Below are 21,268 nucleotides of genomic sequence, written 5' to 3'. Positions count from 1 at the left end.
CGTTTGGTAAACCGTATAAATTACGTTGTTCCTCGTTATAAAGTTTCCGCCAATCCAAATTCCCGTTCGTCTTGGGTCTTGATATATATTACTACTTGTATAAGTTTCGGCAATGTAATATCGCCTTCACTAGACACGTTGCGAAAGTTCAATCAGAAATAACAATAATAATAAATATACATACCGAAAGTGAAAGGAGGACTGAGTCTTCCTTTTACTTTTATATCCACCTCTACAAAATGTAAATTTCTAATTAGGTGTAAAATGTAAATTTTGATTAGGTGCATGTCACATACCATCACCAATAATTCGCAAGCATGTTCTGAATTTGACACCTGCCCATCTATATTTTTGCTTACTATTTTAGTTTTTTTTTTTTTATTTTGCCCAGCCCCGCATTCCATAACTCATGAAATGTAAGCTCACTCGCCCAACTCATCATTACATCCTTCCCATGTTTCTGAAGCCTTTGAGCTTGTTATACTTTGATACTCCAGTTCTGTTATTTCCCAATGTATTTCGTGCCTCTCTTCTTTAACATGTTATATACTGCATTGTTCTGTCTTCTTAATATGACATCGTCTTTATGTTGTCTCATTCCTTCTTCAAATCTCTTTCCTGTTTGCCTTAGTCTTTCGTATTACATTCTTTCTCAGAGCCATAGCTACGAAGGGTCCTTTCCCCAGGCGCCGAACGAGTAAGCAGAAAGAAAAGTGTTGAAAAAGAGTTAACGACGCGGTGTCCCATAAAAGTATTGGCGTTCTAAATCAATATTGTTTTCGGTTTGCAAAGAAACATACTTGAAAAAAAAATCTCGCTCGCAACTTATTTGTCTCAATAATAGTTACAAGTTTTTTTTACTAAAGAAAATATTCTATATGATTTATTAGTGACTATGTAATATATAAGGTGCCTAGTAATAACTTGCAGTGCACACAAAAGCGTTTCGAAACTCAGAAACGGTCTCTGAAATACGTGTTCGGCTTTTTAGTGATGAATTTTATTTATCCAGCTTTTCTACCGAATTAGATTAACAGTAACGGTCGGAATAGAGATATAAAGATGTGAGAGGCGAACAGACACACGCAGGCTGCTGTTTGCGCGTGAATATTAAAAATGAAGGTAAACAAGGGGAATAAGAAAATTTTCGAGCTTGAAGCAGTTGCAGAATAGAGGCTTAGAGAGTCACAACAAACATTTTTTTTACAAAGACTGATCACAATCAGTGATTTTAAATTTCCATTCGTATACGAGATACTTCCAATCTGAAGAAATTAATTGGGATTATTCCTCGAATTACTTGATCGTCAGTATATATATATATATATATATATATATATGTGTGTGTTTATATTCGTATCTAGTTGTGTGATACTTTTATATATATATCTACATTCATATGTGTGCGTATGTGTGTTAGTGTATTTTTAGTACGTTAATTATAAATAAGTAACCTGAAATTCAAAACTTTCATTGATTAAGAAATTACTGTAACTGCAATGATATGTAGTAACGAAACTATATTTTGGATTTGAAATACAAACATTAAACATATTCTTCAGCTCCATTGATCAATATTGAAAAATTTGCGCAAAAAAAAAAAAAAAAATCTTTCTGAATTTCCCCTGTTTCACAAAATATGTTTTACCGTAAAGAAATCAGCTATCTATGTGGTTACATACAGGACAAAATATCAAAAGTTTGCAAATTAAACTGGAATTAATACTGACACCCACTTCGAACATATCATAAACAATTTCTAATATATTGAAATTTCATTCCATATCGATAGTAAAATTAGATGAAATCTTTGAGTTTTAGGCCCCACGGTTATGCCGGCTAGGCTAAAGGAGATAGTGATTATGAGAAATGAATGAAATGACGACATGAAGAAAATGGGAGGAAACGGGAGAACGTTGAGAAACCCATGCACGCGGTGCTTGTCCACCACAAGGTTCACTTGGCGCGAGCTGGGATCGAACCAGGGACCCCAAGCACCAGAGGTGAACGTTCTGCCACAGCCATCGCGGCCCCGCTTAATATCGATATTATAAGTGTAAGTAGTTATACAGAAATGTTCATAACTGTTCTCCTAGTGAGTCTGTATATAAACAACGGTTTTGTCTGTTCCCGTGGTCTGTACAAGCTGCTTGGTAAAGATTCAGCGTAGCAAAAAAAAAATGTTCTTCTCTTATACGAAAAAAGAAAAGCTTGGTGAGATTACTATAACGGGCACAGAATTCTACCTCTCCCTGAGGCCGAAATCTCTAGCTACAGGTGTTCTTTTCAACTGATTCGAAGTTTTACTTTTTGCTTTACCTTAGTAAGTCTAAAATATTTGTCTTCCCTTTTCTGTACGTTTTGATTTCTTATCTCAGCAACGTTAAGCTCTCAATCTCAACTAACTTTTTTCTTCTCCCTTTTCGTCTTCTTTCTCTTGAAGTTCTCTAAATATCAATTTCTTATTAGTAATTGCTATACTACTTTCATATTCTCTTTCCTTCTTCTATTGTGATTTTTTTTAAGCCTTCACTTTTTTATGATCTTAATTAATGGCAGACGTTACTGCCTCTTACTCGCAATTCTCTCTCTAATACTTTGTTTTAAATATTTTTTTTCGTATGATTTCTCTCTTTTTATGATTGGCCTCAGTTAGGGTGAGGCGAGGCTTACCTTTTATTGGCATGATACCTAAACAAAATTTAAATCATGCCATTGTGACTAATTTCAATCTTTATTTGCACGTTCCTTATAAAATTCCTCTCGTTCTTGCGTTTATATCGCTCCTCTTCTGGCAGTACACCCCCGCCAAGCATTCTTTCCTATACCACCTCCGGAATTTTGCAACGACTTTCTCTATCGTCATATACATAAAGTTTTTACTTATTCTTCTCTTCCACCTCCATTTCTAACTGGATTCCTTTTCCGCCATCTTCAAGTTTTTTATTGAGTTCCTCCAATTGATTCCTAGTGACAAGAATATACGAACTGATAAAGCATTGCTAATTGTATAAAATTTCCATTACATAAATTAAATAGTACACACGCTTTAAGAGTAGAGCTTTAATTTTCTTATTTCACATCTACATATATAACAAAACACAAGGATACTAGCGGGAACTTAATCATTCCATTTAATTGTAGAAATCCAGTACCCTATGGGACATGGTTTAATTAATGACAACGTTCAATTTTCGCTACAAGATATCGATTACAAGGTGTTTTAGTGGAATCTTAATGATGTTGCACCAACAACACATAATATTTACTAGGCGACTAACTTGTGGAAATTATAGTATTGATTTTAGATACACGAACAGAAACCGTATTAGTGGAATGTTAATAATGACTTTCCACTTACATGATACACGTAATATTGACTACAGAACATACTGGAAAATTTTAATGATTTTATTCAATTTTAGTTACACAAACAACTCAGGGAATGTGATATTCTGTTGGGTTTAATTTCACTTATTTTTAAAAGGTAGACTACACAATACCCTGGTAGTTTTTTTTAACTTCAATCACCATTCGTAATAAATCGCACTGATGCAATGTCAATGATTTACCCCATTCCAGTTTCACAAAAAATGTAGACTTCACTACATACTGGTAGAATAATATTTTATTCAATTATATAACTAGTATAGCCGAAAAATCACACTATGTTAATAATTTCATTTCAATTCACATTTAAGATATACAGAAATACATACTGATGGAATGTCAATCATGTTCTTCCATTTCAGAAGTAACATAGTTGATATGCCAGAAGATGATTTATTAATGATTTCATTTTATTACAAGTCATATCAGTCTAGATACTAGTTAATTGTCAGTCATTTTAAGAAAAATTCAGTTTCCATTGCAATTAGAAAAATAGCATTGGAAATGTTCATAAAGTCTTACCTTGAGGCATTTTCTCACAAACATCTGTGAGTTCAAGATTTCTGCGAGCACATAATACATGGAGCCCGTTGTAAATCTTTTTTGTAAACGAAAAGTTATGTGAAACTGGTTTGTGTTATTCCACGTCGATAAGCTATAACTATGGAATACTTTAAATATATCTAAGGTTAATTACCCTAGAATTTATGAGACTCAAGAGATATTCTTTTGTACTAATAATGTAAAAACTTTAAATAATAACTTGCAAAACACAATAGGCCTTATGCAGAATCGTTTTGATGTAAGATTAACATCATATTAAGGGCTTGTCTACTGCAGGAAACATATGTTAGTCAAACTCTTTAACATGGTACTAATCACGTGTCAGAACGACTCTGCATAAGGACCATTATGTCCTTTTGTCTTCTATTAGGAAAGCTGCGAAAATATGAGTTTTACATTTGCTTTGTTGCAGATTCAGGATCACTTCTACAGTAGAAACTAATTGTAAAAGACTTGTCTCGGATATAAATCCGAGCAGTAACTAAAATCTCACTTTATACTGCAGGTTCCTTTTCGTACAGATGCAGAAGTAACAACTCATAGTGTCCAATCTTGTTTATGTGGTCTCCACCTTGTCCAAGAATCTGTGACTTACAGGTATACTTTCAACAAGCCCAATGATTCCTGAAAATGCATCTTTTCAATACTAAGCTTAGTCCACAAAGCAATTTTACGAATTTCTTGCAGATGTAAGGGCACGACCAATAACAATCTTAATTGAATAACTGATGTAAGCGACTAAGCGAGACTAACAAGAATATTTACAGAAACCATACTCTCATGTACAATTCAATATGACCTTCCGACAGAACTGAGAAGCGCAGCACCAGATGATAGCGCCTTACAATTGAATCAAATATCTTTTCAATGGGTCAAGTATTGCAAACACCAATGTTATTACATATGAAAGGAAAAGAATTATTATCAGTCCAATAAGCTTCGATATGGCAATTTGCTCTACACATACATACACCTTATATGTTGATTAAAAGTTAAGAATATCTTAGATATTACCAGCAGTTGTAATGACTAACAGAAATATAATGAAAATTATACCGGATTTATTATTAAATCAACATATTTATATCTACGAGATGCAAGTATTACCTGACCAGGATAGCAGTGCTGTTTTGAAAGGATGGCGCTGCTGTTGTGTTTACATCAGTTTGTTGGCAAGCGCGGTGGGACAGGGGAGCGGAGAGTTTCATTCTGCAGTGTATCCAACGGTATTTAAAAGTTGCAGTTTGGATGTTATGCATAGCGTAATCTCTTTCCGCTTAATAAAGAACACCGTAAGTTACGTGGTTGTAGTGAATCATTCCTGCAGTAATGCAGATGTATTGTGAATAGTGATATATGAATAGAAATTACCAATTTCAGAACAATATAGAAGAATTGACAATTCAGTGAGCTTCTACTGTGTATTAAGCAGATTGTATAAAAATTTATTACGTTTTATTCGATGTCATTATAAAACAGGAGCAGCCTGCAAAACGCTACTCGCTAATTTGTTCGCAAGTTAATGTGGAGGGTGTATTTTTTTTGTAGTTTTTTTTTTTTTTTTTTTTTTTGTTACTTAAAATTTTCTGCAAATAACTTCAATAACTTTTGAAACTGTTTGTGTTAGCTTGAGCCAGAGGCGGATCCAGGCTGAATGTTTGGGGGGCGGTCGTTCGAAGTCAAATCAAGGTAAGAGTGTATTGCAAAAAAAAAAAAAAAAAAAGGAAAACAACTTTAGTAAAGAAGTAGCTATTTTCTGCAATTTCTAGAACAGATATGGCCACCTGCGATTTCGAAAGTGGACATTTTATTGTGCAAGAACGCCAATGTAAGTAATTTCTTGCAATTTGTTGCTTTATTTGACTTCTGCAACGTAAAAAAAGTAAGGTCTACCTATTTTAAGTTTTATTTTACATTTATAATACAAAAGTGAAAATTCTTAGATTTTATTTTTAAAATAAAAAATATCCTATTCTGGGGGAGGCAATCGCCCCGGCCCCTGGATCTGCCCATGACTTGACCATATGCGTAAAGTGATATATTACGAACAGGACAAAAAGAACTTTGATGGATTGATTACAAGTAATCCGGTTAGAAACACTGCTGCTTGCATTTTAGTTCCAAAACCGGCCGCCCGCACTCGTTGGCTGGTCAGGATATACTGAATCACAAATGTTGCTAATTTTGTTCACAATGAAAAGGACTGAAACAAATTCCATTTTCCACTTATTATACAGGCCTTGTAAAAATTAAATTGTATATTACCAATTTCCAAGAATAAATGTAACACAGAAAATGTGTTACGAAAATATATTGTTGGAAAATGGGCAAATACGTCACCTGGAAATGTTGGAATTTTACACAGTGTGAACTACCATATGTCTCTTTAGAACATCACTTCTAGAAAAATATTTCTTACATAGATTACACATATATGGTTTCTCATCTGAATGAGTAACTAAATGTCTTCTAAGATACGAACTACTTGTAAACGATTTCCCGCATTGACTACAAAGATAACTCTTATCCCCATTGTGAGATGCCAAATGCTTTAAAAGACTCTCCTTACGTGTAAATGATGCTCCACACTGTGCACAACTGTAAGGCTTTTCTCCTGTATGAGTAAGAGAATGTTTTCTCAAGTAATCAGTATTAATAAAAGACTTTCCACATTCCGTACATACACACGATTTCTCGCCTCTGTGAGTCAATAAATGCCTCTTCAAATGATCGTTCTTAATGTAAGATTTATCACATACTGTACATTGGTATGGCTTCTCACCCATATGATTTAATAAATGTCCTCTAAGATGATCTTTGTAAGCGAAACATTTAAAACAGTAACTACATTTAAATAAGTCTTCAGGTGTGTGATTTCGTGAGTGAATTGTCAGCTTACATTTCTGATTGAAGGATTTGCCACACTGGTCACAATAAAACTTTCTCGCACCTGTCTGTCTGTATAATTGTTTTGTAATGTAACATTCACTAGTGTATAACATACCACACACGTTACACAATTTAGAATTATCACCTTTACAAGCAGACGGAAATTTGGTCATAGTACTTTCTTCACGTAAGGACGTGTGATAGACGTCTGAACCAGTAGCATGATCTACCAATGTTAGCATACGAAATTGAGTGCAGCTGTTAGTATATTCCGTGCATTTATGGCATTCTCTGCAACCACATTGATCTTCACTTACAAAGCGCTCAACCAGGCAATTCCTGGAAGTAGACTTCCTACACTCTTCAAAATTATATGATCCTTCCACGATAGTAGTAGAATTAGCGGTAGAATAATTAGCGCTGCTATTCATATGAAAGAAAGAAATATTAAGTGTTGAAAACACTGTTACATTTTACACGTACATACACACAAGTCCAGATATTATATATATATGGAGAGTGTGGAGGGACGAAATTAACATTCCTCTGTTTCAGTTATACATTTCTTTGTGCTTAGTGAATTCAGATAATATGAAACCACTTTATATATGCTAAAAGTATTAAGTAAGACTAATTATAGGCGTGGATACCATTTTCAGTAAATAGATAAGAAGTTAATAGAAGTGAAGTAAATCAAATAGTGATTTTTCTATATCACAATACAGAATGAAGCCACAGGATTACATCGAATAAAAGATTTCACATTAATTGAAATAATATCGGAGGTAATAATATAAACAACTAAAAAAATATTAAAAAATGTTCTCCTTACTGTAAATTTGAATACTCAAATGAATACTGTTTTACATCTAAAAAAAATCAGCATCAAAATATATCAATTGCAACAATCTTTTTCTGTCCTCTTCAGCAACCTTGCTTCTTTAGGCTTTTGAGGAACTTGGTAATTATTGTATTTATGTTCATTTAAATGTAGTCAAAACTCGAAGTACAAAATATCGTATAGGTGCCAATCAACCACTAACGAAATTAATATGTATAGGTTCATATGTGCATCCAACTCTTCTCTCAAATTCAACTATTTCAGATAATATATAACCACTATGGTTAAAAGATTATCCTTACATATATTTGAACTTTCAGAATGTTAAAAGACTCATTGCGGCAGTATTAAAAACAAATATATATATATATATATATATATATTTAAAGAAAATTTCTAATCGTAGATTTTATTTGTAGTAGGCGCACTGGCTTCTGAGTACAAAACATATTCAAAGGTAACTAGGTTCATATTACGATTTCCCGACAGAAAATTAATGAAATCTTTGTACTTCTCGTCCTTCCTGGAAATCAACTTGCTGTGTTTGGGATTATTATTATTATTATTATTATTATTATTATTATTATTATTATTGTAATGACAAGGGAATAAAAATTTTAATTTTATAGTTTAAAGCCTTATGCGTAACAAATTCTTCCAACTGACAATGGAACTCAAACCCGACAGTAACAGATTATGACAGTAAAAAGCTGTTAGAGATAATTTCTCTAGTTTACAAAATCTCATCTGTACATCCTAAGCTAATTCTTACGTACATACAACACGTTTTTCGTTTTAATTCGTTTGTTTTCAACTGCAAGTAACTATCTTCGGAAACAAAAAGAATATGATCATGTTCAACAAATTTCTTTTTTTTTTTTTTTATTTATCTGGTAGGAACATGTGCAGTACTGAATGATAATACATAATACGAAGATACAGGTAGAAAAGCAGAAAACAGATTAACGTTTAGGGGACGGCTGTTTCCGAAACAGAGACAGCAATTTAAACCTCTGTAGCTCAGCTCCTATTTAACCTAGAAAGATGACTTAGTTATCAATCTCCTCAGAAAAAAAACGAAATTTTCCAATGAAGTGCATTTCATTCATATGGGGGGTACAGCGAGAGAGGGGAAGTGGAGGAAAACGTGTAGTTTTGTTTCCCCTCCCCTACTCTACATTTGAGGGAATCATTTTCCTCTAAAGGAGTTACACTCATAAAAATTGACACAAATAGATATAAAAAACGTACTAACTAGCGATACCCTATATATGGCTCTTCGACTTGCGAGGAGTTGAATGAGAGGGTATTGAATTTACTTTTTAATTGTATTTTTTTTCTAAACAAAGGAAACCCCCATATTTGACATTTTTGGGCCTCTAGTTAACTCTGGTCTTTGACGTACTCACGAGAGAACATCTGACATGTAGGCCTGATAGATGAAATCACATATAAAAAAGAAAAAGGGCGTACGTCCGATAGGAAGGCAGATAGAAATTCGGAACTTCGTACCTGCTATAGTCTTCCTGTATATACTTTGGTCTAGTCTCATATTGGCAGCACTAGAAATGCCCCTATTTTCCCCAAGAATGCGAAAGATATTCGTTGGAAAGCTTATGGAACAACGATTTGAACTAGGTAACTTTCGTGCCCCCTTGTTCTAAAGGAGCGGAAAAACTAAAACGACAGAAGAAAAATACATGTTTTTTTGTTTTGTTTTTTTTACGTTTCTGAGACTGGCAACACCGATCATACTTACGCGAGAAAAAATTCACATGTAGGACAGAAATTGGCTGGAATCATATAAAATAATGAAGGGTACAGGCTCAATAGCAAGGGCGAAAAAAATTCGTAATTTCGTAATTACGTGTCACCCTGTATATATTTTTCGATGGATACTGGTCGTCCCCAGGTTGGCAGCCCTAGCAACACTGCTAGTTGCCCCAGGGACATAAGCAATTCCTCTTTCGGTAGCTCATAGAACAACGATTCCAACGAGGTAACTTTTGTGTCTCCTTATTTTCATACGTATGATATGGGTACGGCCCGTAGTAGTGATCCCAGGATTCCAAGAAAGTCAAAAAACATGTTCACTTTCATCCTTTGATTATGTTTTTCGGTTTCTTCTACGGTTTGCCTTAAACCATCGAAAAACTTATACAGGGTGGCTTGTAGGTACTTTGTTCCCATTTTTTCTCCATTGTTATTAGAAATAGGCTGTTCATTTCTTTATATATTTGCACCCAATATTTGGTCTACGTGTCATTTTTTTCCTGGGTACGACCACTAACACCCACACGGGAGCACAAAAGTTACCTACGTGGAATTTGCGTTCTACATCCATTCCACCAAGGTACGGCGCATGTCCCTGGGACAATTAGGGGTGTCGCTATAGAGTTGCTAACATAAGGCTGGAACACAGTTCAATAGCAAAAAATATATAAGGTGACTATTGAAGGAACGAGATTCCGAAATTTTCTCTCTCTTGCTATAGGGTCTACGTCCCATCTTATTTTTTTTTTAAGTTATGATTGCATCCAATATCTGGGCTGCACTTCGATTTCTTTTGGCGTGTGACGTCAAATAGGGTTGCTAGAGGCGAAAAAGGAACTCATCTTTCTCACTTTCTTTTTCTTCTTCTACAGGTTTAAAAGAATAGGTGTAAGGGCCTCCAAGATGAAGGTCTACGATCTTTTCTAAATCCATTGCGGTCCTCTAAAGGTTAAAAAGTATAAGCAGGTGCCGTGATTGTATTGGTTAAATTATTTTAAATAAAGGAAATCACTATGATATTCTACTTAAATGCTAATATTAAAAACAAAGGTTTGCTAAATTTTAAGTCTTTTGTTTTTAATTGGAAAATTTATATTCATTTCTTTACTACAATTTTTCACAACGGTAGAGTAATTACTATGTAGTTTTCACTTCTCGAAATTCCGTGTTCATGACACAAAAGCATATACAAAGTTTTCAGTTCTCGAAGCTCCATGCTGTCGACAAAAAATAAACTAAGAAGTGTTTAAAACGCGTATCGAAGTTGCAAGAAATAATCATTATTTTCGATCATTTTATCTTAACAGTATACGTAATATGTATGCGATTGTTTCAAACGACAACATTAAAATTTCTTTGAACTGAAGTATAATTAATGGTCTTAACAGTTTTTATAAAGTTTTAAGAGAGAAAAAGTCCGATTATTTTACATCTGCTACGTACGTTTTTTCACAAACGTAGAAATCAGTTAGGTAATATCTGTATCTCAGAGGTATAAAGTCGGTTTTCACGGAAGGGGGAAAAAGTGATTCTTTTTTCCATGAGACCGATGTAAGGACCATTGAACTTTTATTACTCGCTATCTATATGACCTCATGTTCTGGAATTTAGACTTCGTGCTACTGAAAAACGCAGAACTTGCTATATAAAGAGAACATTAAAAAAATGGATAGCTTTCTCGCTACAAATACACATTACTATAATTAGAGTATAAATCATTCATAAAACATTACCTTTCAAAATCCAGTTCTTTTTCATCATTTTCGCTACTCTGTACTACGCTCCGTGAAAATAACTCACAATTTTGTACTATATTAGTGTCTTCAACTTTAAACTGATTGTCACAAATGTTTACACTATATTCTTCGCCTGAAGTAGGATTTGTTGTGAGCTGAATGTTTGCACCATCTGTGGGACATATTATCCTCTCTTCTTTTAAATGTTCTTCCTTAATGTAAATGGTTTCCGTTTGGCAAACCGTTTCAGGTTGCATAATGTACTCACGCTCCATCTTGATATTTACGTCATACGTAGTCGTAGTCTATAATTAATAGCTCTTGTTTGTGAACTGTAAGTATACAACAAACACATATTAGTAATAAAGACTTCAGTTTGCTTAAATTTATTACTTTACCAATGCACATTTACATACTACTTACTTCAAAAATTACACAACCAAGAAATATCAAGAAAGCTTTGAAACCTTCCAGACTTGTACAACAGGAACCTATAGATCAGTAAGTACGCCAGAAATTTTTACTTGGGGGTGTGTTCAAAATAAAAGGGGGTGCTCTCAGAATAGTGATATAATTTTTAAACAGACTCAAACAAGAAAACAGTATATTTTGTTACGCAACTATTGCAATACTACTACTACTACTACTAATAATAATAATAATAATAATATCAGCTCTTCGCAGTGGTAGGTTCAATAAAGTAAGTTCACACATTTGAGCATACAGTGAAACCTCTCAAAACGGACATCGGTGGAACCGATTACTTGTCTGTAAATAAGAGGTGTCCCTAAAACGAAGGATTCTCTCTTATAACATCACACCACACATATGTATGGCATGGAAGAATAAAAAAGTTTGTCCTCTTATGAAAATGTCCATTATTGAGAAATGTCCGTTAATAGAGGTTTCACTGTATTGGGAATTAACGTCCACTATTTTACCCAATAATTCCCCTACACGCGAATTGATTACATACGAATTATTGTAATTATTTTGCAAAATTCTGCTATTATTTCAAGTTATTCACCCCCAGCAAGTTTTAGTGGGTGATTTTTTTTCCAAAATATTAATTGAGAAAAAAATCCCTCGTCCCATGCTGAAATCACATTCGTTTATTAATTAATACTGTACATAGTTCCAATTTCAATATTTTAATATTCTAACCCTGTAGTTAACGTTATTTGTTGTAATATTATTTGATCTCTTAATCTCCGTTCCTGCCCTTCCTGGTTACGTTATTCGCTCTGAATATCTTTCATAAGAAAATTATTCATTGATTTAGTTGTTTTCCAGAAATCCAGTTTTTCAATTTACAATATTCTGTATCTTACTGTTTTGTCTTCTTTAATATACCCTAATTTTAATAATCCCAGGGCTCATAGTGGTCTGGTCTCTTGTAAATAGTTGAAAAGTGACCAAAAAATGGCCAAAAGCACACAAAATCTCATCATTCCCCTTTTTCCTTTGTCAATTTCTCGCTCTCTTTGTTTGTTGTTTGGTTTCTTCTTTACTTCTTCTTCTTCTTCTTTTTTTTGAGATTCCTCCTTTCTTAGGTTTTCAAAATATGCTTTGTAGTTACGGTAAGCAGACTTAGCAGATGTAAAATGCTTCTGAGTAAGTGGAACCAGTTCTGGCCTATTTCCGAATTTCTTCATCCCAGACATTATATTTAACTTCGCATTAAGAGTTCTCAAAAACGTAAAATATTCAAATTCATCACCTACTCTTAAGAAGAACATACAAAAAGCATAACACAAGACGAACATGATGAACCATACAAACACACACACACACAACGTTGAACGGAGCGTTAACTATTACGAAAGAAAACTAAAAGATTATTATGATAGAAGAAAGAATAGACACAGAAGGGTTCTCAACCCCACCTTGAGAACTTAAGCATCCACCAACCGTCCATTGTGCTTTAGAAAGAATAAAAGCTGAAGTGAGAATGAAGCTGACTGTTTCACATACTGAAGCTTTCAGAAGAGTAATGAGTAACAAGTTTCTGCCTTTTTCCATTTGTTTTTATATTTTTCTTAGCAAACTGCCAATGCAAAACATAAATCACACGAAAAAGTCACTTTACCTCTCTAAAAAGTAACTTTTAGTGACAAATTTGAAAAAAAAAAAAAAAACTTTTAGTGACCAACTTGAAAAAAGTGAATTTTAGTTTTTTTTAAAAAAAAAGTGACTCGCTATGAGCCCTGTTCCGCTCAATGAATTTACGTGAATAAAAATATACTTTACAAAAAATTAAGCTAGCGCCAAATGCGTTCCTGCATAACACTAGACTCAGTCTAAAATATATATATATAATTCTTACTTCAATCGATCTATTCATTTCTAAAAACATTTTGACTACACCCTTCTAACGTCCGTCCGTCGAACTTGCAGAGCAGGCTCGAAACCAGCCACAGAGCTTTGGGGGCCATGAATATGTTAGGAGGGGCCAAGTCATTAAAAATTCTCATACAAATATCTAAATTGTGGATTTTGTATTGAGGTCTGGAGGGGACATGAAAAATTTAGGGAGGGCCAGGCCCTCCCCAACCCTCCTGTAGTTGCGAGCCTGTTGCTGAGTAGCACTTACCAACTGAATCTGGTATAAGCTTATTACTATATTGTCACATTTTTCCTTATTGAGAGGGAGGTAGGTGAATGACCGCTCAAGACGTTGCCAATTTCAGTCATCTGCATCTGTCCATCAACCTCTTTTCTCGGAAACGGCCGCGGAACCCAGGAGGGTAGGTATCAGCGGTCTGTTTTGTCGATTGTTTTGATCGAAACACCGCCCGAAACAATGAGATCGTGTGGTTCTCGAAGCCGTACATGAGAATGAAGTCGCTTCGTATTTTGAAGCGAAATAAATAAATAAGAATATTGCCTCCTTTCCTAAACGCTAAACCTTTTTTAACTTGATGTAATAAATAACCTATATGATACTGATTGATACAATTGGATTTGGGGGAGTATTCGTTTTCCATCCACGGGTGTGTGTAAAGAAATTTGGAGGGGTGTTAGGGGGGTGTTGGAGGGGTGTAGATTACTCCCTGCTATAGATGGTTTTCATTTTCTAGGACGGTATAAAATGGGTTCAGCAGTGCCCTTGCTTTGGTTGTTGTAACAGTAATGTAACGCAATTTATACCGAATTCACCTAGTGGAGCACCATCGAACACGAAACGTCTGTCAGTCACTGTCACGCTTACAGGTACCTCAATTTATATTTAAGTGCTTTCGAACTTGGATCGGGAGACTGTTAAATCACGAGATGCGAAATTGTAGGTCATGGCATGCCCAACGCCAGTACTGGGTGGAACTAATATCAACACTATGATCAGACAGATATCTCTCCATTAATATGAGATAGAGATTTCACTCAATTAGCCAGCTACATGTATTTTTTAAACTCCCATGAAGATTCGGTACCTGAACTAGTAATTTTGTAGAAATTACACTGGGTAGGATCACAATGAACTGCAGAACTCCCTCAAGACTCTCAATTAACATACGTATGCAGTTTTCTATCAAGGACTCGAAAGTCCAAATCCATAAAGGCATCTTTATTTATGACGTCAACAAAGATATAATTCCTAATATGTTACTTACTGTATTAAATATTGACATTGAGTTTTCACAGTTTAACACAGCTCTGTGAACTCTTTATCCCATCTGAAAGAAATATAAAACTCAAGTGGTATTTCTCTATTAATTATACTGTAGTACTGACTTAACCCACAATGGTACGATCATAATCCAACGCAGAAATCCCACCAGACTCTCAAGTAAAATACATGTATTAATTTTCTAGAGCTTCTCCTCCTCATAGCATGTATCCAAAAGTCAATCCATTAGGGTTTCTATTTTTATTACTTCATGAAAATTATAATTCGTAAATACTCGCTTACTATGTTAGATATTGAGATGGAGCTTTCACTGTATTACTCACTTTTATGCATTCTTTATACTCTAGTAAAGAACATTGTATACTGAACTTTTCTTTCCTTTATTTTTTTTTTTTTTTTTTTTGTCTTTGTAGAAATTATACTGAGGTACTCCGTTATCCCACAAAAGCACGATTATAATCCACTGTAAAATTTTCACCAGACTGTAAGGTTAGGTACACTCATGTTCAAAATTATTGTCTCATGTCTAGAAATATGTTGTTCGAATATAATTTGATAACAAATTCACCCGGTATCTCTTATAATGTTACTAAGTGTACAATCTGCAAAGTCATGTATCTGGCAAATTTCATGTCAAAAGGGCAGTAAATAAGAACAATAAAACGAAAATAAAACTTCCTTGTCTATTTAGCAACATTTTCTTTTACTCAATCTAATTTTCGTATTTATAATTCTTTTCCTATGAATTTTACCAAAAATATACATTTCCCGACTATACACATCGTATCAGTATTAACCCTTTTAATTCATGATGGCACAACACCTGTGTAATGGCGTCGACCTTCTGAATTTGCTTTATAAGTCTCCAGTAAACCTTTAGAGACCGGCTTTTTGTATTCATTCAAATAAGGAAGCATCATAAAACATATTTTATGGGCATTTTGCAGCCTCGCGTGCTCTGTCTGGGGACTGTGACGTCACAAACATGGACGATATGTTTAAAAAAAGGGTATATTTGCGAAGTTTATTCAAAAAATCCCTGACACATTACTATTTAACCTAGAATCATGGTTCGTACCTCGTTTGTTTCGTTATGAGACAGGCTTTCGAACTGTACCACTCAAATTTCCCTATCATGTACCAGAAGCGGGAAAATCTTGACAAAATTGGAAAAAAATGGGATTTTTTAAAGAAAAATTTCCTTTTTCCCCATTTTTGTCTTCACAGGTACACGATAGCAAAATTTGAGTGGTACCACTTGAAACGGTGCCTTATGCTGAAGAAAATGAAATATGACTCATGTTGCTAGAGTCAACAGATGTGTGTCAAAAAAATCTCGATTTCTCTATTTTTATCATTTTTTTTTTTTTACATATTCTTAGTCAATTACTTTAGTAAAGTATCTATAGTATTATCGCTATTTATTCTAAAGTAATGATAAGTACCTTGTTTTCTTTGGCATGAACCAGCTTTCAAACGGAACCACTAGCATGTCCCATAGTGGAAAATCGGGGAAAAAGAGATTTTTTGAAAAAAATCCCTTTTCGCAATATTTCTCCATTATGGTACATGCTAGAGACATGCGAGTGGTACCGTTTGAAAGACTGGTTTTGGTCAAACAAGACGGTTTATCAACCATGTCTCCACGATAATTAGGGATGAGTCAGGAAATTTTTATATAAAAATGGGTTATCCATTACTCACATAGGGAAAGCTGATACTGTTTGCACATGGGGCAATATTTTTTCCTCTCTCATTTCTTCAAGATATAACATTCAAACTTCGTACAATTACACATACTATGTAGTATCTTTGACATTTTTTGGGCTCTGTGGGTTGACAAAGGGGCCGCCCTGAGGGTCCAAAAATCGGGGAAAAAGGGATTTTTGACAAAAAAAAAATTCGCGAATTTTCTCCACTATGGTACATGCTACAGACATGCGAGTGATACTGTTTGAAAGACTGATTCATGCCAAAGAAAACGAAGTACAATTCATGTTCCCACAATGAACAGTCTTGATGATGATGATGATAGTATAGAAATTCACTAAAAAGGTATTATCAACGGAAAATCTGTAAATCGCATGTAGCATCAAAACTATTCATTCCACGGCCAATCTTTGTATCTCATTCTCTTCATCTTAAAGCAAAGTTTTCTTAGTAGCATTCGCATGATCCTATCCTATACCAAAAGAGAGATTTGCGATAAAAAAGGAAATCCCTTTTTCCCATTTTGAGCGGAATTCTCCCGCATTTGGTACACTTAAAAGAAATTTTACGGACGCTGTTGGAAACACTGATTTACTAGAAACAAAACGGGATGTGAACCATGATCCTACGATAAATACTCTTGACGCAATAGATGATTGAGTGAAAGTCTACAAAATACCTCAAAAAAGCCATAATTTAAAAGGGTTAAAAGTACCCTGCAAAATCATTATCAAATTATATTCTTACAAGAAGACACTTATAGATATGCGACAATCATTTTGACATGAGTGTACATATATTAGTTTTCTAACATTTTTTCTCAGAGCAAAGGTACAGAAATCCAAATCCATAAGAATATATATATTTATGACGTCATCAAAAATATATATATTATCTCTCTCTTACTGTGTTAGATCTTAAGAAGGAGATTTCAAGGTATTATTCAGCTTTATGCATTCTTTAAAATGCCTTGTACTGAAGTACTCACTTAACCAATAGGTGTACCATCATATTAAATTTTGTTGGATTTCAAAAATTGTTTCCGAGATTCCAACATCTAATCCGCTTTCATTCCACGGTGTCCCAAACGGTTTAGTATACCAGGTAGAAGTTTTGGGAAAACAAATATTTTTTAACACTTTTTAGAGATGTAAATATATATACATATATATATTCGTATGTTTTTGATATTTTACCTTGGAGGACCCCATGATATTCTGAAACGTCATTGAGATACCTAATTATTTTATGATGAAATTACTTCTGAAGTGCTAATTTAAATTCCAAGATGTGTTTCGGAACGTTTACCAGCTAACACAAAAGCCCCATAACTTGATGGTGATACTCTTTATGTCATATCTTGAACACTGTTAAATATATCGGATTCTAGTTTTCATTGTACACATCTCTGCAACGTTCTTCGAAATTTTGTTACGATATGTTTTAGAAATATGTGTACAAATTAGCACGGTTTGGAAATATGTGTACGAACCCTATGCTACGTCTGATGCTCCTAATGATGAACATTTCGTAGATCTGGAACCAGGGGCGGATCCAGGACGGACTCCTGGGGGGCGGTGGGTGTTAATACTGTTACTTAGAGCTACTTTTAAGAGCGTCAAACTCGGGGATGGGTTTTATTTATATATAAAATTAAAAAAGTTTCCTCTTATGGGAGGGGGAGGGACGATTGCTATGATCGCCCCTGTCTGGAACTGTTCAGAAGCTGTCGTTAGCCCTCCATAATTAATTTTTCGATAATGAACTTCCTTGTACACATACCTCACACCCCTATGGTGCGATGTTTCTATTTGATTATTTCCCTGTAACCATTTGATATTCCAACTTGCTATTTTCTATAAAAATAGATCTGTAACGTTCTTTAGAAATTTCTTAAGCCATACTTTGGAAATATTTAAAAATGAGAGTTTCATGAGCCCCTTAGAAATGTACATTTATTATAAATTATAAGTGTTCTTGGAGTTGTTGATAGGAACCAGTATTTAATTTTTCAAAATTGCACCATCTTGTACGCAAACGCCACTTCTTTACGGTAGCGGTCTTTACTTCCCAATATCCACCGTAAGGCATACACAGGTTTTCGATAAACAGATATCAGTAACGTTCTTTACACTTTCGAGACATATTTCAAAATATGTAAATTTGCAGAAATAACGTATCCCAATCCAATCTACTCTTGCATAATAATACATTTTGAGTTGATGTTAAGCCTTAATATATACTTTTACGAAATTTAGCTTTCTTCTAAACTAAACTCGGGTTAAGTGCTGTATCAATGGACCGATTTTTAGGAAATTTACCGGGTGAATTGGAGAACTTATTTTGCTTTTTGAGGAAGGTTAAGTGAAAGTCAGGTGAAAGGAATAGTTGAAGTTAAGAAAATGGTAGTTGTTGGTTCCATCTGATGTTGTATGCGCCACTATTTCTGTTAGGGACTATTTAGCGGACAACTACATTTGTTATGATTTACTGGTGGGAAGGACACTGTCGGAACGGTGCGTTAATGACAAGATTGTGCCATATCATGTTTGAATTTTATCGAGTTATACAAAAATAACTAGCGTCAATTGTTGCAATTGTCTGAAAGGTATGATCTACAAAATAGGAGAATAGTTTGTCGTAAGCGTGGAAACGATTTAAAACTACAGAAAAGGGGAGAAACATCTAACCTGATATAATACATTTGGGTACATTTTTGGATAGTATTTAATTCCTCCCACAGAGCTATGTAACACAGAAGCCACGCATTTTATGCCATACCTCCCCCAGAACTATGTAACACATAAGCCATGCATTTTATACCATACTTCCCCCAAAGCTATGTAACATATAAGCCATGCCTTTTATGCCACATGAATTGTTTCTCGCTACCCTCATTTATGCGTATACCCACTGCCGTTGATGCGCCTGCTCCCTACGGGCGCATCCCCTCCCTAACGTTCGGTCACTCCTGCTATATTCTTCCCCTAACGCGGTTAGATAGCATTTGTGCTTTTAGTGGCCACGTATCACAAGTTGGTTCGTGTTTAATGCGCTAGTTTTTATGCTATATGTGCACACTGTATTTCGATCAACAACGCTACAAAGTGAACCAGGATCACAACCTTGTAATCTGGGGGAGAAACTAAATATTACTTGTCTTCTTTTTGTGTGTGTGTGTGTGGTCCCGCAATACAGCACGAATACTCGAAACGTAAATCTATACACTACTATTTTTCATAAGCACTCACTTATTTTCACCGGCGTAAAGCTCTCGTATTAAATTTACACTAGTAAGCCTACTCTTGTAAACCTACAATATTATTACTTAGTATGGGTTATGTTTATCGCAAGGGGTCCGGAAGCACGTAAAAAACAAAATTTGCAGGAAAAATGGATAATACAATTACTTAGACCTAACATAAGGTAACCAAATCTAACCCATCCTAACCTAAACTGAACCAAACTAACCTAATATTAATAGAAATAAACGAAATTCAATAATTTTTTTGGAAAATTATGCTGGAATCCTACATTAACATAATGTAACGTAACCTATCCTAATCTAACTGCCCTAAACTATCCCAATGTGAACTGAAATTACCTAAATTGTAACTTTTTTTTTAGAAACTATTGGACCTCTTCTGATAAATATTGGCGCTTACTATTACTGTATTACTTAGCAGTTAATTCTGAAGCCTGCAGAAAGTTGTTCCTTATTATAAACATGTCTTTCCATACAGAGTATTGAATTTAATCTGTACCTTATCAACATGTGGTGTGTTTAAACTTGACCAGGCCCGTGGTACAATTTTTATGTGTTAATAAAAATAAAAATGTCACTGGACATATATAAAGAATTGCGTGAATCAGTTTCAGGAGAATAGGACATATTTGTAATGATCGTCTTCTTCTTCATGAATATAGCTACTGTTCCAGCCAGAAAACAAGTGTGATAGGGTGAAAGAAAAAGCATTAAAAGGAAATAGTGAAATAGTATAAAACAAAACATGTTACCACTCGCACGCCTTGACATAATTACTGTATAAAGAAACAAAACGTTACAATCTGTATTTTGCACAATATAGCCTATAGCATGCAACCTTGCCCACAATTCTGTAAAAGTACCATTTCGCATAACGAATAGGTTTATCTCTTCTCTCTTGTTTTCAGCGCCGCAAACAACCTGAGAATGATGTCATTTTCTTGAATAAACCTTTTGACAATTTACTAAATCAACCACAAAATGAAGACAGACCGAATCGGGTAGGAGAAAAACTCAGGGAGAAGTAAGAGAAACGCGTCGCTCAAAGAAAATCAGTGCACTGTAGAAGACGCGAAATGTAGAAAGATGAGAGAGAGAGAGAGAGAGAGAGAATAAAAGAAATCGAGCCACTGAAAAGAATGGTATTCAAGTTGAAAGGACTAGGCTCGTTAGTGAGAGTACAACTAGAGACAATAGAGATTAACGACTAACAAACATACATAGACATTTTATCTAATCCCAGTTGAATTAATTTTATTCATCTTCACAATTGGTTTAAACATCTTATTTATATCGTTACTAGATGGTAGCATAGTCCCATAGTGCCGCCTTTCAGAAATTTTAAAACAAACATCTTCACTTACTACTAATAACAAATTTTGGGTCTTTCCTTAGTAAATAATATTTTAACAGTAATACTACACTTATACTGCATTAGACGATCCAAGAAAGCTTGAACAAGGGTTTTGTTC

The 21,268-nt window shown here is 34.5% G+C and overlaps 1 protein-coding gene across 7 annotated transcripts; it reads right to left on the bottom strand.

Annotated features, from left to right (window-relative positions):
* Positions 1 to 2,787: 2,787 nt before the first annotated feature.
* On the bottom strand, positions 2,788 to 20,895 carry LOC145677547 (uncharacterized). Of its 7 annotated transcripts, none has more exons than XM_081748020.1 (3): positions 20,296 to 20,502; positions 11,191 to 11,525; positions 2,788 to 2,967 (listed from the first exon to the last, which is right to left on the bottom strand). In XM_081748020.1, the coding sequence occupies exons 2-3, from the start codon at positions 11,466 to 11,468 to the stop codon at positions 2,880 to 2,882; spliced, it is 366 nt and encodes a 121-aa protein (XP_081604146.1). In that variant the 5' UTR covers positions 11,469 to 11,525; positions 20,296 to 20,502; the 3' UTR covers positions 2,788 to 2,879. The 7 variants fall into 7 exon arrangements, with proteins under 7 accessions (XP_081604146.1, XP_081604141.1, XP_081604142.1 ...); XM_081748015.1 differs by lacking the exons at positions 2,788 to 2,967; positions 20,296 to 20,502 and adding exons at positions 3,049 to 7,266; positions 20,660 to 20,895; XM_081748016.1 differs by lacking the exons at positions 2,788 to 2,967; positions 20,296 to 20,502 and adding exons at positions 3,049 to 7,266; positions 20,549 to 20,656.
* Between the last annotated feature and the right edge of the window lie 373 nt (positions 20,896 to 21,268).

This window comes from Thermobia domestica, unplaced genomic scaffold (genome assembly GCF_964235325.1).
Source record: "Thermobia domestica unplaced genomic scaffold, izTheDome1.hap1.1 HAP1_SCAFFOLD_1024, whole genome shotgun sequence".
Taxonomy (NCBI): Eukaryota; Metazoa; Arthropoda; class Insecta; order Zygentoma; family Lepismatidae; genus Thermobia; species Thermobia domestica.
Note: the sequence above shows the minus strand (reverse complement) of the source record. Positions and strands in the feature narration are given on the sequence as shown.